This window comes from Pan paniscus, chromosome 3 (genome assembly GCF_029289425.2).
Source record: "Pan paniscus chromosome 3, NHGRI_mPanPan1-v2.0_pri, whole genome shotgun sequence".
NCBI lineage: Eukaryota > Metazoa > Chordata > Mammalia > Primates > Hominidae > Pan > Pan paniscus.
The window spans coordinates 184,380,678-184,406,008 of record NC_073252.2 but is presented as its reverse complement, the minus strand read 5'-3'; the positions used below and the strand labels follow the sequence as shown (position 1 = coordinate 184,406,008).

The 25,331-nt window shown below is 42.0% G+C and overlaps 1 protein-coding gene across 6 annotated transcripts in view; it reads left to right on the top strand.

Annotated features, from left to right (window-relative positions):
• FAT1 (FAT atypical cadherin 1) overlaps nucleotides 1-25,331 on the top strand; it is a 147,792-nt gene that overhangs the window by 66,797 nt on the left and 55,664 nt on the right. For all 6 annotated transcript variants that reach the window (XM_008977165.4, XM_063604042.1, XM_063604041.1 and 3 more), the window contains exon 3: nucleotides 4,706-5,020. In XM_008977165.4, the coding sequence (XP_008975413.4) occupies nucleotides 4,706-5,020 (315 nt within the window). The remainder of the gene's footprint in view (nucleotides 1-4,705; nucleotides 5,021-25,331) is intronic.

Genomic DNA, 25,331 nt, shown 5'->3' with positions numbered 1-25,331 from the left:
AAAAAGTGGAAAACAAAATAACTTGGCACGCTTAAGGCTTCCTTCCACCCACTTTGTGCAGTGCCTAGAATAGCGCCTAGGTACTGAACCCCAAAACTCTGAGCAGAGTCCTCAGATCCTCTTCCGTCTGTTGTCCTGCATGCATGAGGAAGACCCTTCTTTCCACACTGGGAAACTCCTTGTGGCCTTTCCTCATGGTTATAGCCCATGTCCCCAGCAGCTTTGGTGTCCGACAGTGTTGCTGTTGATTGATAGTGGCAACAGCCCACCGCTCAGTGGAGAAGACCCTGAGGCCTGGAGTCAGACTGTCCGGCTCAGCTCCGGATCCCACCAGTTAGCTGTTGACCCTGGCCTTGTTTCCTCATCACTCCAGGGCTTAAGCAAGTTTCTTAATGGATCTAAGCTTCTCTTTCCTCATGTGTAAAGCTGGGAATGAAAATCATGCAACTTCCATGTTCTTTCAATGATTTAATGCACGTAAAGCATCTAGTGACGTGATTGGTGTACATGAGGAATCTGAGGATTTTGGTTAGAAGATAAGATTCTTCGGTGTGCCCTCCTTTCCCTTTGGCAGTTGAAATTTACTTTATAGTTCTCTGTAAGTTGTATTCAGTGATTTTTTATCTTACAAAGAGGTAATAATTAAAATGCATCGAAGCAGAAGCTTATATCAGCAATCACGATAGGCATTATAAAAGTACACAGTCATGAATTCATGAAATAGGAACATCCAGCATCTCACTCATTCATACTTACTATTTTAATTGCGAATTACACAATCTCCGATATTTGAATAGAGTCGCTTTGTTGCCTCAGTCTTAACCTTTAGTAATATCCGTAGATTACCGGGGAGGCTGACAATCCCCTCCTGATGGACATGACTGTCCCCCACCCCTTGGTTGTGCAGCTGATGGGTCGGTGGGGACCAGCAGATGCCATCTCAGAATTGCACACTGCAGTCTGGACGCTTACGGCCCGAACTAGAAATAGGGCACAACGGAAAATCATAGCTGTTTCTATCTGTAATTGCAAACCTCAGATGTGAGGGTGATATACTTCCATTTCATAATTCTTTTTTCCCTTGAGATTAGAGAAAGCTATTGTGTATGAGTGAACATTTAATACATTCCTGCTGAATACTGACATGTAGAACAGATGGATGAAATAGGAAGTTTGACTCATCTTTCCCAAATTACCACATTAAGTTTTGTTTACTCTTTTGTCATAACAGCCATAGGACTGACAAGGATATTGCTGGCGCTGAAGATGAGATTTGTGGTATTCACACTCCAGCTCTGCCATTCACTGTGGCCCTGGGAAAGTGCCTCATTTCTCTCAATCTGAGTTTTTCATTAGTGAAATGGAGTTAATAGCATCACATATCTAGGCAGGTTGGATGTAAAGATTATATAAGATAATGCATGTAAGACACTTATCACAGGGCCTGGCATTTAGTAAACACTGAGCAAATTGTTTCTGTAATTATCACTGTTTCTAAATGCCTCTATGTCACATTTAGAGGGGCACATTTTAAAACAGTGGATGGAAGCGTGAATTGTTGGAGGATTAGAACTCAAAAGAGGTAGATAAAAGCACCATGTACCTGTCTTCTTGAGATTTTCTAATAATACTTCACCTGTCAAATGAATTTTATTGCATTTTAATGAAGTAGCAGCACACAGGAGGAGTTGTGTACATTTTGTTAATGTGTAATCCTCCCGGAGAGAACATTCTGTTATCCCCTGACGTCTTTGTATCTGTGGATAGATGTGATGAATCAGAGAAACTGGGAAAGGTTATTATTTGAGCCTACAGACAGATATAATTTTGCTAATTTAGCAGACCAGTTGAGTGTGTGGATTATGCTTGGGTTAGAGAACAGGGAAGCATGTTTGAGTTCATCTTCAGTTGTCTGCTGTACGGAGGAACCAGTTAGCTCATTTTTATTTGGTTCTGAGGTTTATTTTATTTTATTTCATTTTTTTTACTATCCTTTAAGTTCTAGGGTACATGTGCACAATGTGCAGGTTTGTTACATATGTATACATGTGCCATGTTGGTGTGCTGCACCCAGTAACTCATCATTTACATTAGGTATATCTCCTAATGCTATCCCTCCCCCCTCCCCCCACCCCACGACAGGCCCCGGTGTGTGATGTTCCCCACCCTGTGTCCATGTGTTCTCATTGTTCAATTCCCACCTATGAGTGAGAACATGCAGTATTTGGTTTTTTGTCCTTGCGATAGTTTGCTGAGAATGATGGTTTCCAGCTTCATCCATGTCTCTACAAAGGACATGAACTCATCCTTTTTTATGGCTGCATAGTATTCCATGGTGTATATGTGCCACATTTTCTTAATCCGGTCTATCATTGATGGACATTTGGGTTGGTTCCAAGTCTTTGCTATTGTGAGTAGTGCCGCAATAAACCAAAAGCAATGACAACAAAAGCCAAAATTGACAAATGGGATCTAATTAAACTAAAGAGCTTCTGCACAGCAAAAGAAACTACCATCAGAGTGAACAGGCAACCTACAGAACGGGAGAAAATTTTTGCCATCTACTCATCTGACCAAGGGCTAATATCCAGAATCTACAAAGAACTCAAACAAATTTACAAGAAAAAAACAACCCCATCAAAAAGTGGGTGAAGGATATCTACAGACACTTCTCAAAAGAAGACATTTATGCAGCCAACAGACACATGAAAAAATGCTCATCATCACTGGCCATCAGAGAAATGTAAATCAAAACCACAACGAGATACCATCTCACACCAGTTAGAATGGTGATCATTAAAAAGTCAGGAAACAACAGGTGCTGGAGAGGATGTGGAGAAATAGGAACACTTTAACACTGTTGGTGGGACTGTAAACTAGTTCAACCATTGTGGAAGTCAGTGTGGGGATTCCTCAAGGATCTAGAACTAGAAATACCATTTGGTTCTGAGGTTTCTTCGATGTTTCTAGAAGCAGTATTATACCCCCTTTCTGAAGGTTCAGTATGAAATAATGAAGCAATAACAAATCATTGTAATGCTTCTGAATGGCAATAAAGATTCATTTTATGATAATTTCACATTTTATTTAGCTAAGTTTTCTATTTTCAAGTTGTAAGTCCTTTTGGGAGTATTAGATATTATCATTCATTCAAAAAATGAGTTTTTCTGATATTAACCTCGAATAAGTTAATATTTAATTTCGTGTGATCAAAATTACGAATTGCAACAGTGTATTTTTCTCAACCAAATGTTTCATTGCTGAGCATAGGTAAAATTGGTAATTGGTTATTTTTCTCACAGTAGTTTGCGTTTAATGGGAAACTTCAGTGATTCTAGAGCTTCAGCATTTCCAGAGTCCAGCCTGTGCCATGGTGTAGAAGAACACTGAAAGTATCTTTAGTCCCGAGTGATCAATCCATGAGAAAAAGTGCAGTGATATGTTTTTGGTAGACAAAGGGCGAGATTGCACCATTGAATAAAAAGGTGGGACTTGCCAAAGAGAAATGGATATTTCTACTTCTTATCCCCAGAGGAGGTAAATCCTGGCTTGAAGTTAAGTTTTGACTGGTTTCAGTGGCTGGACCAAAACATTACAGATACTCTAACCGTCTTCTTTGTAATCATATAATTTCATCTCTTGCTAGTTGACTTACTAAGAAATGTATCCTAGTTTGGGTCCCAGCTGAGGACTTTTCTGTACCAACCCTGATTAAGATACTTAGATATTTCACTTGTGTATTTAATACGTTATTGTGCTTTGTGTAAGGTGCTGCGGATACTGGTATTTAAGAATGATGTGGCCTCTGCCCTTTTGGAGTTTATAGTGTAGTTTATATTTTTATAGCATGCTGGTTGTCTTCCCATTTGTTTGAGGCGATTGAAAGAAATAAAAGGACCTCAACACTCAGGAGATCTGAGCAGCCCCTTATTGTGGACTTTGAAGGTTGCAGTTCCTTTCCTTAGCCCCTGTGAGAAGGGGTATGTAAGGGGGTATGTGTGCAGACCGAGCTTTCTGGAGGATGCTGCTCCTGCCTTTTTCCTTAGCCACTGTGAGAAGGGGTGTGTGTGCAGACCGAGCTTTCTGGAGGATGCTGCTCCTGCCTTTTTCCTTAGCCACTGTGAGAAGGGGTGTGAGTGCAGACCGAGCTTTCTGGAGGATGCTGCTCCTGCCTTTTTCCTTAGACAGTGGCCGCCACAGGGATGCAGTGTGGGGAGCGGGAGTGCTGGACTGTGGGGTCTCAGATCTGGGCCATGACTCTGGTGTTGTCCCTGTCTTCCTGAGTAGCCTCCAGGAAAGTCAGCACGTCTCTCAACCAACTATAAACTTCACCTATGGAAAAATGAAGTGTTGGGCCGTTAGATGATCTCTCAGTGCTCACCTATTTTGAGACTTCAGTGAGATAATATTTTTAAAGTGCTCCATTTAGTGCCTGACACCTGATTCTAATAACAAATACTTTTATAGCCTATATTATGTGCCAAGTGTTCTAATCATTACATGCATGTTAGTTGAATATACTATTATTGTCTCTATTTTAGAAGAAAGGAAGCTGAGTCACAGAAAGGCTGGTTAACTTGCTCAAGGTTATGCACCTAGTAAGAGGCATATAAAGCCCTCAGTAAGCCGGAGTTGTTGACACTTTCTCAAGCTGGCAGTTTTGGTCGTTGACGTGCTGCTTTACGCTTTTCTTTTTTCTCTCTAGGTGTCATAGAGACGTCAGATCGACTGGACCGTGAATCGACCTCCCACTATTGGCTAACAGTCTTTGCAACCGATCAGGGTGTCGTGCCTCTTTCATCGTTTATAGAGATCTACATAGAGGTTGAGGATGTCAATGACAATGCACCACAGACATCAGAGCCTGTTTATTACCCAGAAATCATGGAAAATTCTCCTAAAGATGTATCTGTGGTCCAGATCGAGGCATTTGATCCAGATTCGAGCTCTAATGACAAGCTCATGTACAAAATTACAAGTGGAAATCCACAAGGATTCTTTTCAATACATCCTAAAACAGGTATGTGTTAATACTGCTATAGGAAATGTTTATGCTTATGCTTTTCTGTTAGGGGGAAAAGTAAGAATTAGCATTTATCTGTTACATACTTTTGTTTCTTGATAAATTGTTTTCCTTTTGAATTATTCAAAATAAGCCTTTATTTTGGATAAAAATTTAGCGTAACCGGGCACAGTGGCTCACGCCTGTAATCCCAGCACTTTGGGAGGCCGAGGCAGGCAGATCACGAGGTCAGGAGATCGAGACCATCCTGGCTAACATGGTAAAACCCCATCTCTAGTAAAAATACAAAAAATTAGCTGGGCGTGGTGGTGGGCGCCTGTAGTCCCAGCTACTCCAGAGGCTGAGGCAGGAGAATGGCATGAACCCAGGAGGCGGAGCTTGCAGTGAGCCGAGATGGTGCCACTGCACTCCAGCCTGGGCGACAGAGTGAGACTCCATCTCAAAAAAAAAAAAAAAAAATTAGCTTAAATGTGCTTTTTAAACTTTGAGTTTGCTTTTATAAAGCTATTTTACGATTATGCTCATTAGTAGGGTTTCACTTTCAGGTTAAAAAGCAAACATTGTTATTTCAGTAATAGCTTCTAAATTAGTGATATATCTTAAACTTACAGCAAATTCTACTGCTGCTAAGAATTTGAATTGTCCTAAGTTGGCTTTTTGTCAAGAGTATTAAAAGAGTTTATTTCACAGTTGGCTAGTTTTTTAATGTTTTAAGTTTTTCCTATAGAGCAGTGCTGTATCTGCAGGTGGTAAGGGATTGGGATTAAACAGTTTTCAGATTGGAAGTGGTTACTTTCCTGAAGTGACACCCCAGGCCTTTTGCTTCTAATATTTTTTTCCATCGATGTCTGTGACTGACTTCCCTGCTTCCAAGAAGATAGCTCCATGACCTCAAAATCCTCCTCTGAAATTTTTATAAACTTCTAATCTTTGTTCCTTTACTGCACAAGTGGTGACTGCGTTCACCCTCCTTGTGAAATAAAGCAAAAGTAAGCTAAGAACTAAGTACTGAGAAATTAAAGGCATTGTCAAACATAAGAGAAAAGTCAGAGGTATATAAGAATTGTGAGGATGAATTTGGAGTCCGGAATGTATGCCTCTCTAGTGGTGGTCCCAGACCTCCAGAGAGAGAAATCTAGAAGTAAAAGCCTTGATTGACACAATGTGAGTGAGAACAAACACCCTCAAAGAGATGTTTTCCTACCCTCTTCCCAAACCTCAACAATCATCATCACAGAAGACTTCTGGGAACAAGTGTGTGTTTGGGGGGCTGGCCGGGGGGCGGGGGGGAAGATTTCCTGCACACCAAGCAGCGGACACCTTGGGAGTCCTCTCATTCAATTCTGACATTTTTTTACCTGGAGACAGCCTCAGATTCTGCAGGTTAAGGGCTCAGTTCCCAAGAGTGTTCCCTTCTTCCCACCAGTTGCAAGCCGAGGCCTCTGAAACTCCTGACGGACCAGCTCCAAGTGAGGGTTCCCATGACCTCTCTTCAAGCCCAGGCCTCCGAAACTCCTGACCCACCAGCTCCAAGTGACGGTTCCCATGACCTCTCTTTGGGTTCTGTTACTTTATTGGAGCGGCTCACGGAACCCAGGGAAACACTTAACATTTACCTGTTTATTACAGAGGATATTTTAAAGGATGCAAATGAACAGCCAGATGAAGAGATACACAGCGGCAAAGTCTGCAAGGGTCCCACGCACAGGCATTTCTGTCCCGGTAGAGTCAGGGTGTACCCCCCTCCCGGCACCTGGATGAGTTCTTGTTCACCTTCCCGTAGCCTCCCCGTGTTCAGCGGCGAGAAACTCTGAACTCTGCTTTCTTGGGCCTTTTATGGAGACTTCATTGCCTAGGCATGATTGACGCACGGACAGCCGTGTCAACATGTGGTTGACAAAGGCCTGTCTCTTGAGATTGTTCTTGGCCTCTGTCTGCAGCGTTTCCGCCTCCAGGATATGGAGCGGGACCCTCTCTGGAATGAGGGGCTTATGACACACAGTCGGATTGGAGTCCTGCCTTGGCAGGTGAAAGGAGAGTGGCAGGTGGCCCGGAGAGAGATTCTGTTTCCTGAGGCAAAAAGTGCCACAACATTATAACCAAAGACTAACAGGGGTTCTGGGAGTTACGAGCCAGGAACCATGGACAGAAACAAATATATACCCCTCCCCACAACACACGTATATGTCATATCTCAGGTGGCAATTCAAGACCAGAGCTACCCCTATAGTAATTTGTTTGATGAATTAGACTAAGCAGTGTTTTCAGTTTTCTTGTGTCTTCTGTCTCTCTTTTAGATTAGAGTAAGTCCTCTGTGAAGAGAGAGATGAGCAAGCAAGAAATATCCTTTGGGATATCTGAGCACATGGCATAGGTCTGGGCATAATATATGTTTGGGGAGTAGGAGGAGAAAGAAACTGAGGAGGTTATATAGCTTAGCATTGCTGTGAGGAGCCTTGAAAACCCTTGGTTCTTCCTGGGACCCCAGAAATGATGATGTGGCTGCTATGGTGTTATGTCTTGTTGTAGAAACATGATTAATATGGCATTGCCTCTCCCTTTTAAATCTCTCTATTCTGACAACTCTAAAGAAAAGGTGTTTGCAGAGATGTCTGTGCTGTTGTCTTCAGAAGGAATAAACCCTCTCCAGGTGTCCACAGCCAGCACCCCAGCCCTGGTGGGAGCACAGGCACTCCGCTGGCAGGGCGGCAGGAGGAAATTCAGTGCAGTGCACACAGAGGCTTTCTTTCCTTGTGAGTCGAAGTCAGGTAATAGTGGAGGATACCATAGTTAGTACACAGCAGTATTTGTTGTGAAGTATGTTAAAAACTCTATGGTTAGTAAAGAAGTCTCAACATTCCACAGATCACCTAAAGTCTCTGAAGATGAAGAATAGTATTTTAGCATGGAATTATTAAATAATATAGTAAATATAGCTTCATTAGATCTGTTTCTAGATGCTTCTCTTCCCCCAGCTCAGCAGAAAGTTGGGGTGTGATCCTCAGGGCCTGAAGTACACGTGCCTCCTCTTCTCACAACCTTTAAAGCAGACTGTTCCCAGGTAGGTCAGTATCATGGCGGCCTGATTGTGAAGGCTGATGAAAGTCCGTCCGGTAGGAAAAAGTGCTTGGGAGTCACTGACCCATCTCGCCTCCTGGAGACCCTAAATCGTGTTACTTAATGATTAACGGCTGAGCAAGGAAATCACTGGGCTGGAAATCCAGAGATCCGGACCATAGTGAGGCCTTCCCTCTGGGATCTTGGGGCGAACTGACTTCCAGGTCCTTCGATTTTGTGATTCGTGGTGTTTCTGTCCCCTGTTGAGGCTTGTGTGTGTAGAGTGCAGGAGCGCCCAGCGTCGTTCAGGGGACAGGTGCCACAGCTGGCTTGTGTGTGTGTGTGTAGAGTGCAGGAGCACCCAGGGTCGTTCAGGGGACAGGTGCCACAGCCGGATTGTGTGTGTAAAGTGCAGGAGCACCCAGGGTTGTTCAGGGGACAAGTGCCACAGCCAGCTTGTGTGTGTAGAGTGCAGGAGCACCCAGGGTTGTTCAGGGGACAAGTGCCACAGCCGGCTTGTGTGTGTAGAGTGCAGGAGCACCCAGCATCGTTCAGGGGACAAGTGCCACAGCCGGCTTGTGTGTGTAGAGTGCAGGAGCGCCCAGCGTCGTTCAGGGGACAGGTGCCACAGCCGGCTTGTGTGTGTAGAGTGCAGGAGCACCCAGCGTCGTTCAGGGGACAGGTGCCACAGCCGGCTTGTGTGTGTAGAGTGCAGGAGCGCCCAGCGTCGTTCAGGGGACAGGTGCCACAGCCGCTTCCTCTTGCGGGTGTTACAGTTGCTCTGTTAATGAATGTCAGACAATCAAGAATCTAGTAGACTGATAAACTTGTGCCTTTGGATAAACACATTTGCTAGAATAAAGTGGGCCCACTTGTTTCTTAGTGGGAAACATAAATTTGGGACCCTGGTGATTATCCTAGACGTCCAGCAGCTAGAGAATACCTACAGTTATCATCATTTAAAGCATTTGTTTATGCACCAAGTACAGTCATGGGAGGCTGAATGCCAGGGATGCATTTTGAGAAACGCGTCATCAGGCGATTTTGTCGTTGTGTGGACAACATAGAGTGTACTTAACCAAACCTAGATGGTCTAGCCTACTACACACCCAGGCTGTATGGGATGGTCTATTCTAGTCTATAGACCTGTATGCCGTGATCCTGTACCGAACACTGCAGGCAGTTGTAACATATTTGTGTATCCAAACATAGCTAAATGTAGAAAAGGTGCAGTAAAAATATGGTATTAATCTTTCACAACCACGGTCGTATGTGCGGTTCGATCGTATATGCAGCCCGTGGTTAACTGAAACGTCGTTATGCAGTGCGTGGCCGTGTTTATTTACCGAACTTTGAAATTTTTTTACCAAATCTTTGAAAGTTCGTCATCTACAAAAGTGAAATAACCAAGAAGAACAGATGTGTGCAGCAGTGTGGCACAGGCTCTCACGGGTCCGGTGGCGGCGTGGCAGGGGCCCTCACGGGTTTGGTGGCGGCGTGGCACGGGCCCTCATGGGTCCGGTGGCAGCGTGGCACGGGCCCTCACGGGTTTGGTGGCGGCGTGGCAGGGGCCCTCATGGGTCCGGTGGAGGCGTGGCAGGGGCCCTCACGGGTTTGGTGGCGGCGTGGCACGGGCCCTCACGGGTTTGGTGGCGGCGTGGCAGGGGCCCTCACGGGTCCGGTGGCGGCGTGGCATGGGCCCTCACGGGTCCAGTGGAGGCGTGGCAGGGGCCCTCACGGGTTTGGTGGAGGCGTGGCACGGGCCCTCACGGGTCCGGTGGCGGCGTGGCACGGGCCCTCACGGGTCCGGTGGCGGCGTGGCAGGGGCCCTCACGGGTCCGGTGGCGGCGTGGCAGGGGCCCTCACGGGTCTGGTGGCGGCATGGCACGGGCCCTCACGGCTCCGGTGGAAGTGGGAAACTGGCAGTGGTTATGTTGGGAAGATGAGCCCCTTGGAACAGGTGCTGGGCTGATTGTGAAGATGGTAACAATAGATTGATGGAGAGGAGGTAGGAGATGTTTTCATGTCGGCGACAATTTGAAGGAATGGTGAGTTGGAGACCAAGAAATAAGTGTATGGGAGACAGCTACCCTCAGTGGAAAACCTCGAATGCCAGAATAAGGGTTAAAGAGAATATTTGTTATTTTTATTAATAAAAGTGACCTCTTTTTGAGTCAGTATAAACTGCCTTGCAACATTTTGGATAAACTTAAATAAAAGTCTCTTTGGAAAAGAGGGAGACATCTCCTCAATATCTTTTTCTCCTTCCCCTTTTGTCATAGTGTAACAAAATATTTTAAAAGTCACAACAAGAAAGCTTTCTAGGAGTGGGTTTAGTGAGTGAGCTTATGAATTTTGTGTTCTAAACAACAAGTTTGAGTGAACTTTTTTGAATGTTTTTTCTCTTCAAGGTTTTTGTGCTTAATTATGGTGCCAAGAACTGTCTGTCTGCATTTCAGACATTCTTATTATATTGTTTGCAAGTAGGGGGGCAATGGGTTTTCATTTTTAGGAGATACAAGTGAAAGACCGTATCCATTCTCTTTTTGTGATATATACACTTTTGTTGACATCGCTAATTTTTATAGCATTTTTTGTTTGACTGTGTCCATCATCAGTTATAGGGTAAATATGCTTCTTTTAACTTAAGTTGAGCACTTGCTCAAGGTGGAAGAGAGACAGGAGCATAGAACTCAGATTGTTTGGAGCCTTGGCAGCTGCAGCGCCTGCAAACAAAAGCATCACAGCTTTGTGGTATGTCAAGGACAGAGAAGAAAGGGAGTCCCAAACAAAAGAGACTAGTGTGAGCTTCTCATGACTCATTATTCACAAACAACCTCGGGAAATCGACACCACCCTTGCAAAGAGTCTTTTTAGTTAAAGTTATTGCTTTAAACTTGGGGGAGTTGATATGCAACTTGCAATTGGCATTTATTAATAATTTTGAAGTGTTACTTTTAGACATGTGCGTCCTTTAGAATAGACCATGGTCTTACTCTCCTATCCGTATGTTTGATATTTTTCACGTTTTTGCTACAAACCAAGTATTGATCTTTATTTTTAAAAAGCTTTTTTGAGGTGTAATTCACTTACAGCAAATTGCACATATTTAAAGTCTACAATTTGATAAGCTTTGACATAGCTTTTACACCTGAGAAAGCATCACCACTATCAGGCAGTGACCACACCCATCATTCCCAAAGGTCTCCTCACACTTCTCTGTATTCCCCCTCCCAACCCTCCCACCTCCATCTCTAGTTAACTGCTGGTGTGCTTTCTAGCACTAAATAATAGTTTGCATTTCCTGGAATTTTATCTTGGTGAACTCACATGGCATATACTCTTTTTGGTAAGGCTTCTTATACTTCGCATGTTTATTTTGAGACTCATGCATGTTTTAGCGTGTATCAAGACTATGTTTCTTTTCATTGCTATGTATCCTTTATATAGATAGATTAATATTATAATTTGTTTATCCACTCACCTGGTAATAGGCATTTGTATTGCTGCCAGTTTTTGGCTGTTTGTAAATAAAGCCGCTGTGAACATTGAGTACAAACCCTTCTGTGGACACATACTTCCATTTCTCTTGGACATCACATAGGGGTGCATAGCTGTCTGGAAACTGTCTCAAGGCAGCAAGCTGCTGTGATCGTGGGTCTCCCCTCGTCTGTTTCTCTCAGGGATCCTTGTCTTTCTTTGCCTGATGTCTGGTGTCCTTTCAACTGCCAGTGCATTCATTTTGTCTGCTTCTTGGTGGTTTTATGTTAAAGCATAAATCTGATCCGCTACTAGAAGTGGAAGGTCAGCTATTGCTTTTAAATCAGAAAAAGATGCCTTTTTAAGCTTAGAAGTGCCATCAATATGTATGTACTGTAAACACCTCCTTTAATAAACAGTGAATCTTCTTAACCAGGGTTTTTGTGTCTTGAAGGAGTAAAAACTGAATTTCTAGGTTTATTTTAAATCGAAACTTAGCAATATCCTGGTTATGTTTCTGGAGTTTGTGGAAATACAGATATGTATGCACTTTTTGTCCCTCCCAAATTGTGCTGTTGTGTTGTACCCAGTAACCGGAATGGCACTCCTCAGTCCTCCTTCCCCAGGTACCATTCATCATCAGTTTACCCTGCTCAGCAAGGCTGGAAGGCAGATGTGTGTTTGTGACGTGTGTTTGTGATGTATGCGCACGTGTGGGTAGCACACCTCATAAATTCTATCACTTGTTTTAAATGGGTAATGCAGTCACATGGCACAACGTGCAAATAGTACAGGAAGATACACAGTCAAGTTTTACTTTTACCTAGTTCTCCAGACACTCCGTTCCCTTCCTTAGTATATTAACTCTATTTTCTTATTTTCTGTATCCTGAATGCTGTGGCATCTGAGCCCTCATTGACTGGGGAAGGACTGCCCCTTCCAGGACTCGGGATAGCAAATGACTGGTATAGGACCGTGCTTTTCATACGCAAGCTGACCAGTCCAGAGTCCCACTCCACACCACCACCTGTGTCACGCCCAAGTCATCTCAGAGCCAGTGCTAGACAACCGGGGACAGCTATGCCCCAGAGCCTTTGCAATTACTTAAACCAGCCAATCCTGAGCGTCTCACCCTTGCCTTTCTGTGAGATCCTCAGTCAAGCTTTCCCAGTTCCTTCCACCTCCAGACCAACCCTGGCATGGTCCCGTATGGCCCAGCACGGCCTTCGGCCTTTGCCACCTTCAGTGGGGGTGGTATGGCCTCCTCTTGGGGAAGTACCAAACTGCCTTTTCACTAGCGGTCGTACCTCATCTGTTGCCTCACCATACCTGAATAATAAAATCTGCTTAAGAGGCAACTAACGTTTGCATTTTCTTTCACTTGTATGCAAGCAAGAAAGAATATGTTGGTTTTTTCCTCATCTTTTTACACAGATAGCCTACTGTATACATGGATATGCATCTTGGATTTTTCCATAACAGTATTGGATGCTGTGCTTTTAAGAGCACCTTGGCCGGGTGTGGTGGCTCGTGCCTGTAATCCCAGCACTTCGGGAGGCTGAGGCTTGTGGATCACCTGAGGTCAGGAGTTCGAGACCAGCCTGGCCAACATGGCAAAACCCCACCTCTGCTAAAAACCAAAATTAGCTGGGTGTGGTGGTGCACACCTGTAATCCCAGGTATTTGGGAGGCTGAGGCATGAGAATTGCTTGAACCTGGGAGGCAGAGTTTGCAGTGAGCCGAGATCGCTCCACTGCACTCCAACCTAGGCAACAGAGTGAGACTACATCTCAAAAAAAAAAAAAATCACCTTATTGTGGTTACTGATGAATTTGCCACATTATTATAGGAATATATGTGCATATCCATGTACCTTTCACTGTCCATTTCACTGGTCTACTGATTTTACCTAATCAGTGTTTACTTTTTACCTCTTCTCATTCATCTTCCTCTTTGAGAACAAATACAGTAAGAAGGAAATTTATATATGACTAAAAATAAATTTATCAGAAAAGTTTAGTAGTGAATGGTATAGAGCATCCTCTTTGACTATATGTGTATGTTTGTGATTTCTGTGTGTCTGTATTTGCATCTTAAAAGGTTTTAGGCTCTTTGACAGCTGCTACCTGTATTTCTGTCCTCTTGAGATTTTAAATACATAATGCAATCACATAGTACACAATTCAATATGTGTATACCATGAAAACCTCATTTGATAAATAGTGAATCTTCTTAACAGAGGTTTTGTGTTTTGAGTTTGTTTCAGCTTAATGTTTCTTAGGTTTTCCTTCATCGATCCTGTAGAGTGAATGTTTTTTTTTTTTTTCGAGACAGCATCTCACTCTGTCATCCAGGCTGGAGTGCAGTGGTGCCATCTTGGCTCACTGCAGCCTCAAACTCCTCAGCCCAAGTTCTTCCTTTCTCAGTCTCCTGAGTAGCTGGGACCACAGACGTACACCACCACGACCAGCTAGTTTTTATATTTTTTGTAGAGACAGGGATTTCACCATGTTGCTCAGGCTGGTCTCCAACTTCTGAGCTCAAACAATCCTCCCATCTTGGCCTCCCAAAGTGGGATTTTTATAGGCATGAGCCACTGCGCCCAACCTGTAGAGTAAAAATTTCATGTATTTTGGAGAGTGATCCTTACTCAAAATCCCATCTCATTATTGTGGAGCACATTGCACTGTTAGAATCTTGCTGGTCCTGCTGGTCCATCAGCTGTCTCATGCCTGTTCCCTTGGAGAGCTGAGCTTGAAGGAGACAGCCCAAGGGAAACCAGCAAAGCCTAATTTCCCTCTTTTTGCCACCTTCCCGTCTCATTCTCTGAAGTCTTTTTTTATACCACTCTTCCACCCGTCTACTGTGTCTTGCCATCACTTTTGGATAGGGCTGGAACAGAACTTTCGTTAGGAGTCAGAGGAACATTGACAAGTGTGTCTCATCTATTACGAGCAGCTTCCACAGACTTCACCTTTACAAGAGCCCTGTGAGATGGTGACTACAGATACCAATAGCCTGCTGTGCTCCTTATTTACATTTTCTTCATTTTACAAATAATCTAAGACTTCACAGAGGTCAGAGCTACCAGAGGTCAGGCAATGTGAATTTCCTGGCTGCCGCTTCTCAGCGCATGGTGCCACTCCCAGTCCCTGTGCCTTTGCGTTTGGGTGTAAATGTGGTTGTGGAGCCAGTTTTTCTGTCTCTTATCTACTCTTTGCATTGAGGGACTCTGTTTCATATAATAGTTGCTTTTCAGGCTAATCTTATTCCTATGGTGCCATCAGACCAAAAGTGGGAAACTTTTAAGTAACACTAGATTTTTAAACTTAGTTTTATGAAGCATGTACTGCAGGGGTCATCAAACTGTTTCTATAAAGGGCCACACGGGGCTTTTGGGTTTCTGGGCCATACAGTCTCTGTCACACCACTCAGCCGTGTCACTGTAGCCCAGAAGCTGCTGTAGATGATACGGAAATGAGCGAGCACGGCTGTGTTCCAGTAAAACTTTGTAAATAAACGAAATAAATTCAATAAAATTTGAATTTTCTGCCCTTTTCATGTATCACAAAAGTTTTTTTCAACCATTTAAAAATGCAAAAGCCATTCTTCACTAGCCAGCCACACGAAAACAAGCTGCTGTGGTTTCCTGACTCCTGATGAGTGGACGTATTTACTAGTGGGACTAGTTAAACAATTTCGTTGATTGCTGATTTTTAAAATTATTTTGAAGGGATAGACTTTTATATTTCTGAAGTAAAAGTTGAATCCCTCCCGTTGCTCTAAGCAAGAGTGCTTAGAAAGGATGTTTGTATTTCGCTTCTCTTGGTTGTTAATAACAAAATTATTCTTTAAATAGAGCAATTAGACTATCAGTATCAAGGTTGAGATCTCAGATACGATTTCGCAAGTTGGTGAGTAGACTGTTAGATCTCTTCTACATTGGGAAGTAACTGTTTCTCATTAGAAGATAAATTTTCCTAGATTTTGAGGTTTTCATACTTTTTTTGTGTTGATGTGTCCTGTTAAGTTTTCAGAGCTCCCAATTTCAGCTCAAACAGTTGGCTCTAAGTATACTTAGGTCTTTATCATCTCCCCCATTTTGTTTATTCTCTTATTCTGTGTTGACATGTTATACTCAAATTAGTTTCCATTTCATCTGCTTTTTAGAGGACGGCGTTATACAGTGTTCTGTTTTTTATTCGCTTCTTTACATGTAAAATCCTGTATTTAGTATAGAATTATTTTATGTTTACTATAGGAAATGTGATTTGTGATTGCAGACTGGGCAGCGATGTATAGTTTATGTGTGGTAATCCCTAAGGCCCGCAGTAAAGTTACAAAATGGTAGAAGAGCTGGTAGGTATACTGCGTGCTCATCATGTGTTAGTCCAGTAACACTTTACAGTTATTTTTTTCTGAACCAGAGTAAATGGCATTTTATTGTGGCTGGAACGAATACTGAACAAAGTGCAATAGGAAATAGCTAAAGCTGCAAACAACTTCCAAGGGTTTCCGGTAACATTTGATAGCTGCAAAGGAAGGAAAGGACGGGCCAGTCGCATTTCAATGGCAGGAATTCATTTAAAAAAAAATTACCTATTTGCAGTCTTTTTACCAAGATATGCAGATATTTTAAGGAGGAATCTGTAGATTTTTTTCCTATCTCTTTCTCATGCTCATTATTATTTTATAAAATAAGTGAAGTATATCACCCCTAAAGTTTGCAAGAAGTCAAATGTTATTCAGTACATTTCTGCCAATGTTGATGATGACAAACTTTTTCCTCCGCAAATTGGTTAACTTGAATCTTTGTGATAAATTCTGTCAGCATTTGGTTTTTCTATAGCTGCTGAATATTATTTGCTAAAATTATAGTTAAGATTTTGCATTTGGGTGCCTGAGATTAGTCTTTTTATGTCAACATGATGTTAACCTTATAAAATGGGTTGTGTACCCTATCCTCTTTTTCTGACCCTGCTATATCTGACATTTACAGGATCACTGAAGGCAATTCCCTGTAAATTGAGTTTTGCTGTCGATCTTATGTTTTAATGCCATCAATTTTCAACAAGAAACAGCTAGTGAGGTAGAATTGAAAGCAGAAGAGACGTCTGAAGACTGTAGGGTACGGGGTCCCTGTATGACTCCCCGTGTGACTTTAGACTAGTCGTTTGATCCATTTTATTAGTGTTTTCTTTGGAACTCTGAAAGTTTGAACTAATGAGTTCTGAGCTGCTTTCCAGCCTTGCCAGTCTATGAATAGAATTCCATTTTTGGCTCCACGCCTAATCCTGCCGGCACCAGTACTGCAGGGACAAACAGTGGCTGCTGAGATGGCCACAGCTGCCGAAAGAGCTCGCAGCCGGCTGTAGGGAAATGTGGTCTTGGAACACCACCTGAGTAAAGACGGTGCGGTGCTGCGGAGATCTCCGAGCTCACAGTCCAGAGCTCTGAGGGGCTGGATGCTGAGTGATACGTGAAGGAGAAGCTGCGTGTTTGCTCATGGCCAGCAAGGCAATCTGTGTTTTGCAGAAACAGAGGACGTGATGCCTCCCTGCCAGTGGGCTAGTCGGCTTGTCGGCTCTGCATGTTCAGTGTTGGCTCTGGTGTGTGTTTCGGGGGGATCCAGTGTTGGCTCAGGTCCTTATGGGCCAGGACCACCTTCATTCATTATCGTATCCACCACAGAACCAGGCATGATACTCATGAAAGATTTTTAAAAGCAGCCACATTTGAAGGATTTTCCCTTTCACCCATTGGAAGCAGAGGCATAGCAGTTCACACAGACAAACGCTGCCCTTGATGTAGTTTCTGTCACTCCCGCTCACTTGCGCCTTCTGTCCACCCACTGTACAGCTCTCAGGACTGCACCGTGATCTCTAAGTCACATACACAGCTTTGTTCTGGGGCCGTTTCATTTTATTTAAGCTGGTTGGGTACAGATCCGTAGACTAGAATGTTCCATGGATGACATGTTTACAAAGGGACAGTCAGGTGCTATCTGGAGTTCCACAGTTACAGTCTGTTATTTCTGTATCTCATGGTGCTTTATTAATTTATTATTAATAAATTTATTATTAATAATAAATTTATTATTTATTAATTGTTAATTTATGAAAAATAATGAAGTATCAAATAATTTATCAATTATTAATAATAAATTATTTATAATAGATAAATTATTTAATAATAGTAAATAAATTTATTTATTTAATACTTCATTGTAAAAATCAAAATAATGACCAATTGTGTTGCCCTCTCTTTTCCGTGCAGTTGGTTGACCCTGGACCAGTGGTGTTGCCCTCTCTGTTTTCCGTGCATCTGGTTGGTCCCTGTAGTTCTTTGGTAGCTTACCTAACTCAGAGCAAGCTCTCTTTCAACACTGAACCATGGACATTTAAAACAATTTTTAGGAGCCCAAGATTTGTAACACATGTCCTATAAAGTTCTAGAGCACTTTTACTTAAATCTCTGACCTCTCATATCTTCCCTATTTATGTAATTTATGTTCATTTTTCCTGGTATTAGGCCTTTTTACTGTTCTTTCTTAGCTGCTATATAACAGAAGCAAGAGGTACGGTTAAAATCGAAAGGACAGTTTGGGTAAACACAGGGTGAGCACAGGTAAGTTTTTCTGACTAATGATAACATTAGGCAAATTAGTTTTGTAAAAAAAATTTTGATTAACTCATTGTACCCTGAGGCCCATGTTGCTGGTGAAGTGAACTCTTGAGGACAGAGAGGCTATTTTGCTTTACTCAGAATCAAAGAGTCTGTTCTGTCTTGGTCCTTAGTTGAAACAGCTTTAGAGTTGGAACTTTTGTGTGTTACAGGCATGAAGCTAGAATGTATAATTATTAATAGAGTTACTAAGTCAATATTTAGGGAGTTTTTTTTCTGTTATGGAGAGGAAAGAATATGAGAAATAATATACTCAGAACTGATGTATAATTTGTGTCATATTTTGTATATTCATAACTGAAAACAAAAGACTTAGCTGAGTTGTGGTTCTCAGCCAGAGATGTTGAGGAAGTCCCATTCCAGAGCTGAGGCATCTTGCTCTCTCCTCCTCCTGAGGGAAAGCATGACTCCACTTGGGAATTTTGTTTCATCCCAGATCACCTTTGGAGCTGAGTTACTTGTTTAATCCTCTGATTTTTGTCTTGTGTGTAGAGTGATAAGCCTACCAAGCCATAAAACATTTCAAGTGAAGACACTAACAAAATACAGAAGGTAATAAAAGTGGTTATCTCTGAATAATGGAATTGTTCGCCAGTGTTACCCAATTCTTTTAGAAAATATTTTTTCAGTACTTTCATTTGCTATCCAAGTAAAAAGGTGTATTAGTGTGTATATCCAGACTCATCAGATTGTATATGTTAAACATATGTAGTTTTTGGTATATCAGTTATACCTCAATAAAGCCATTAATTTTTTAAAAAAAGGTTTATTTCCCTAAGGCTACTTTCCATAAATTTAAACAACAGAGGTGGATTCTGTCGCGGTTCTGGAGGCCAGGAGTTTGAATTCCAGGTGCCGTGAGGGCCTGGCTCCCTCTGAAAGCGCTAAGGAAGGACCCATCCTCACTCCTCCCAGTCTCCAGGAACCTGCTGGCTTGTGACGGCACCACTCCAGTCTCTGCGTCTGTCATCAGACGCCTTTCTTCCCTGGGTCTCTGACTCAAATCTCCTCTACCTTTCTCTTAAAAAGACTCTTGCTATTGAATTTAGGGTCCACCATAAATCCAAGGTGGTCTCATCTTGAGGTTCTTAATTACATCTTCAGGGATGCTTATCCACATCAGTTCACACTCACAGCTTCCAGGGTTGTATGTATCTTTTGGGCAGGAGCCACCATTCAATCCACCACAAAGGTATTTCCAAGAAGACGGAAAATATGCTGTTCAATGGAAATGTATATAGCCATTTAGATTCCTCTTATTTTTTTTTTAATGTTGTAAAGACTACATTTCATTTAACTTATGTTCTAACAGGCATTAATGATTTGGTTGGTAGTTGCAGACTTGTCAGGAAGATTCTGGGTGATGTTTTAGGACTTAATAAGCAGTTGAAGAACAGGTGGAATCTTCAGGTGGGCTCTCCCGGCCACTTCTTTGTTGCATTTTTTGCAATGTTAATTATGCTTCTTATGGTACTTAAGAACCATACTTGAGAAATACTGTGTATTTCTTATATGTCCATAGTCCTATTGTGTTTCTCTGTATCTCAAATAGTATTTTAAAGAAATAGATAATATGCTTTGTTGCAGAATACGTCCAGTAGTAATTATTATAATGACTGAAAACAAAACTTAAAATAAGACTGAATTTTTTTCAACTTCTGTCAGCACCTGTACTGAGAAGGTCAGCATGGGATGGAATCACCGGGAAACCTTCATGAGATGGTACAGGCTGGGTCCTCCTGAGTGGAGAGTGTGATTTGGTGGCTCTGGCATGGGGCGGGAAGAAGGGGGGTTTGGCATTCACACCCCATGATCCCGATGCACACCTCTGCAGGAAAAGGCTCGAGCAGTAGAGCCTTCTGAACACTTTCCTTGGTAGGAAAGTTTCTCCTGCTGACTCAGACCTTCAGGAAATTATTCCACATGCCTAGACCTCATTTCCTCATGTTTTAAGGTACAGGATTTGGGCTAGAGCATCGTGAAAGACCCTCTGGCTTTAGCAAACTTTATTTTTACAGTAAGAGGATACTTAGCACCCGTGATCCATTTCATTAAAAATTTGCTGCAACTCAAAACCATTAGAAAAAGTCGTACAGGATATGCCACTTCAGTATTTCTAAGGAGTTTGAGTTTTTTATATGCGTGGCCATATATTAGTGTATATAAGGCTTAAAAAATAATTGATTTGAGATTTTCCAGCCTAAGTTTAGTTTTCAGCCATCAAATATGTCTGTATTTTCACTCTGAGCTTTAAAATGTTTTAATATTTAAATTTATTTGAGTAATATGCTCATTAAAGATTAAAGATGGCCACAATAAAGTAGTGTATAAAATGAAGTTCTCTTCTCTCCTCTCTTCCCTCCAGCTACCTGTTCCATTTCCCAGGAGTAGCCAGAAGTAATATGTCAGGGTTGAACGTGTCACAACTGCTGTGCACAGGAGTCTGTGCACACATTACATCCGTACACACATATGCATGTCTCATCAGCCCCTTGCCTTGCTGGTTTTTGTAGTACTCCTTGTCTAAAAGTTACCCGAGCAGTGTAAGTTTCACTGTCCACCCATGAGTGTATTACAGGTGTTTTATTGTAATTGTCCTTAATGTTGCTGATTCTTAAGCACCCTGAATGTCCCTGGGAGCAGTCCCTGCCACAGTCAGGATCGAAGGGTGGAAATCTAACTTCCAGATCCTGGTAGTAACAACTCCTGAAGAAATTACACTGAAGACCCCTAAAACTTAAACTAGACACTTCCTTTACCACCAAATATACTATGATTACAGTTCTTAAACTTAGTATCAAGTAGAATCTATGAAAGTGTTTTGGAGAAATCATCGGGTGAAAATGGTGTGTACCTGAAGTGCATGTCTACAGTCAAGGGTTCGTCAAAATAATGCTGTGCTTAATAAAACATTGTGAGAAAGGGATGGAGCCCAGAGGACCTTCCTGCAAAAGGAGCTGGGCTTGGTGGAGAGAATATTCTAATCCTAGAGGAAAGTGAGATCACTGAATAATTTTGTTGTATAATCATTATACATATTAAATATGATCGATACATTTAGAGTTGTCTGTGAATTAAGAGCTTGGACTCTGGAATCAGACAGACTTCGGGTCAAATCTCAGCTTTGCATTTAGCTGGCGATGATTTTACTTCTCTAAACCTCAGATATCTTAAAAATAAAGGTAGTGTGTATTGGTAGCTCCCTTCTAGGGTTGCTGTGAGTATCCAGTGAGAGTGACGCATATAAAATGCCTACCCCAGAGCTGGGTCTTGGGAAACACATAATTAGTGGTGGCTAAAAAGCGAACTGTGAGAGGACAGTTTAATATTCACCTCTGCCTTTTACATGTGGGAGTTGTTTCCTTAAATAAATTGTATGCCTTTGAGGACAAGAGCCTTGTCTTAGGCTTTCGTATACGTCTCTCATGGTGACATTTGGGAACAGCATTCTGAGCAGTTGAATGACAGTGCACACTGAACAAGTGGGTGACTGAGATCGTAAACATTATGACATTACTACTGTTTATGAACATAGATTTAATTTAGTCACTTTTAGTGCTTAGGAAAAAGAAGCAAAAACAAAACAAACTAGTAGAGTCATGATTCTCCAAGTCACAGCTAAGCACAGAGCCTCTTGATTGGTCTGTATTCAGGTGAAGCAGTAAACCAGCAATTCTAAAGCAGGCCTCTTCGTCGCCCGCTGAGCCACGTGGAGACTCATAGCAGAGAACGGGGAGCAGGAGCATGGCAGGGCAGTATCAGCACAGTCAAAATCTAGGAAAGTTTTACTTTTTTTTTTTTCTATGTAGGTTTAAGACAGATGTCTACAAAAATTTGGATTTAGATAAATATTTTTGCTTCAAATTTTAACCACAGAAAAAGATTTTGAATATTGCAGATGTTAAAGTTTTTAGTTTTGACCGGCAGCATTTGAAATTGGAGATGCTATAAAGGATCAGACATAATTGGTGACTATTTAAATTTAAATTATTTAAATTTAAAATTCAGTTCTTTGGTGACATTAGCTCCATTTCAAGTGCATAGTGGCCACATGTGGCCAGGTGCTACCATATTGGACAGTGCAAATTATAGAACACACAAATCATCACAGAAATTTCTGTTGGACAGTGCTTTTCTAGAACGTGTATGGCTGTGGTTCATGAATTATTGTAAAATAAAAGGGTGGAAAGGCCAAAATCATTGCAGGGGGTAGAGGAAAATAATCAGAGTAAAAGGAAGGTATCGGGTGACCAGACTTTTACCTTTTTCCCTTCCTCTGTTTATTCTCTAGTAGAGTAATTGAAAAGTGTTCCAAGTAAATTTCCTGCCGGGTGAGGTGAACATAGGGCTGCAAAGATTCCTTCCTTTAGAGCCAGGACCCTGTCTTTTAGTGTGGGGTCATCGATGACTCTTACTACAGATTGCAAGTGCTTGCTCTCTTGTTGCAGTTGGACCTGAATCCTATTCAGAAATCCTATTTTTTTCCTTTTCTAGCTGCCATCTTTCATATATATATGTGTGTGTATATATATATGTATGTATATATCTATGTATATATATGTGTGTGTGTGTGTGTATATATACATATATACATATATTTTTTTTTGAGACAGTCTCACTCTGTAACCTAGCTCAATTGCAGTGGTCTGCTCTCAGCTCACTGCAACCTCGGCTTCCCAGGTCCAAGTGAGTCTCATGCCTTAGCCTCCCAAGTAGCTGGGATTACAGGTGCACGCCACCACACCCAGCTAATTTTTGAATTTTTAGTAGAGATGGGGTTTCTCCATGTTGACCAAGCTGGTCTCGAACTCCTAGCCTCAAGTGATTCACCTGCCTTGGCCTCCCAAAGTGCTGGGATTATGCCATCTATTTTTATCCACTGTGCTGATGTTGAAATTTATTTTTTACAGAACCACAGTCTTCAGTCCCTCCCTGGTTTCTTTCACTTTTAATGTAGACTTACTAGATTTATTGAACCCCCAGCTTCAATACTTTGCTAAATGACGTTGAGTAAGCAACGTAATCTCTCTAAGCCTGTAAAAATGGAGATATCTTCACATATTTACACATCATATGCGAAGATATACACATATACATATGTGGATATATCTCAGTTTTTTACAGGCTTAGAGAGATTTATATATATATATGTAATGAAGTATCTATTAAAGCATAATACCTTGGCTAATAAACTGTCAAAATTGAGTGGCTTGAAATAACTGTCACAATTTAGTTTAGGGTTCTGCTGGGCAGTTCTTCCGCTCTTGAAATAACTCATAATTTAGGGTTCTGCCGGGTGCTTCTTCCACTCTTGTGCAGGCTTGGCTGGTGGCCGGCTGGTCCTCGGTGGCCTCACTCACATGTCAGGCAATGGTGGAGCAGCACGAATGACTAGACCACGTGTCTTCTCATCCAACCAAGTCCACACTTTCCTGGAACACAGAGTTGCTGGCAAGAGCCTTCCTCCTGCTTCCTGTTTTCTGTGTGTAGCTCCTGCGCTGTGTTTTCTGTCAGTGCCCTACAATCTATCCCGTCTTATTGTTTCTCACATGTAAAGTAGTCTTTGCCAACTTCTAGCCTTCATCCTGGTTTCTTGCAAACAAGACTGTCTTATCTCCACTTTCTGAGTGGACAGTACAGCACAGTTGACTGAATGCATTCATCGCTCCAGCTGTGTGAACCATGTCACATGACTGTCTTCACCTACTAGTCCTTTGATGTTCACTTTTACGTCTATCTGCTTTGCAAAGTCTACTTTATCTCTTGAATTTTGAGAAGTTTGGAGATGGTTTTGTTACTGATTTATAAGAAATGTCAAAGAGCACAATTTTATATTGAAACATTATAGCTGATCTGACATTCTCTCTGTTCTAAATGAACTCATCTCTAAATGTCTTAAGTGGTGTTGAAAGGCCATGAGTGGTTTTTAATGATGTTCATCAAGAGCTATAAACTTTGTTCCTGCATTGTGCATACATTTCTGGGGTGAACTGGTAACTGCTCATTGGCGAGAATATACCGTGTCTGCTGTCTCAGCCCACCTACATTTACCATAGTTTTATTATATAGAATGCAGTGTTTTTCTGGACCAAGGAAAGAAAAATTTCTAGTTTTTCTTCGTTTCTGTTTTTAATTATCAGTGCTTGGCAGAAGAGGAAGATAAAACACAAAGTTACAAAAAGAAAACAGTTGCATATACGTTTTTCTGCTTTTGCCTCTTTTATCTCCTAACTTGCTTTTTTGGACCTATTAAATGACTGATGATGAATCATTCCTGGTTTTTTCGTCACAGTTTATGAAAGTCACAGTTCAGAGTTCATGGAGAGTTGAAATACTATAATACAGCGAATTACGCAGTCAGGTGTGATAGGGAGGAAAAAACGCTCATCTGAGCCTCAAGACAACGAAATCCTACTTCTGGCTTTGTTAATGACTTACTAGTGGCCTTGGAAAATTTTAACTTCTCTTTGGTTCAGGCAGCTCAACTTGATAATCTTAAAGGTTTCTCTCTAGTTCTGAAGTTCTGTACAGTTTCCTTTAAGTATATATCTTTCTGGGATTTGGCAAAAAATATTGCAGATGAGCACAGATGTCGAAAATGAAAGAAGTGGATATACTTACTAGGACACTTACTACCTACTAGGTTAATAACATGTAGTGGGTATATGGAGCAGTTGTGCTTTAGAATTATGTTTGAAGTAGATGTTTCAAGTGGGTGGGGGTGGGGGGGATGATGAGCAGGAGTGATGCTCACAGAGGCGTGAATGAGTGTGAACACAGAACACATTCGGTAGATTGTTTTGTACGGCCAGAGTGCAGGGGGTTCGGGTAGCGTTCCCCGGGGGGTTAGGCACTCAGTGTGGTTGATTGCTGTAAGGTAAAGCGCACCTCGAAAAGACACCCAGAATGCCTAGTATTAAATTACATCATTAGGAAATTCTGTTTTCATTTTGTATGAAAATCCCACAGGAAGCCCTAATTTTACTGTAATTTTTCGCAGAGGGGGTGCATCACCTGGTGCCACCCCCATAGGACACTCATGCACGGCCTCTCTCTGGAGATGGCATTAGGGAAAAGCACTACGGCA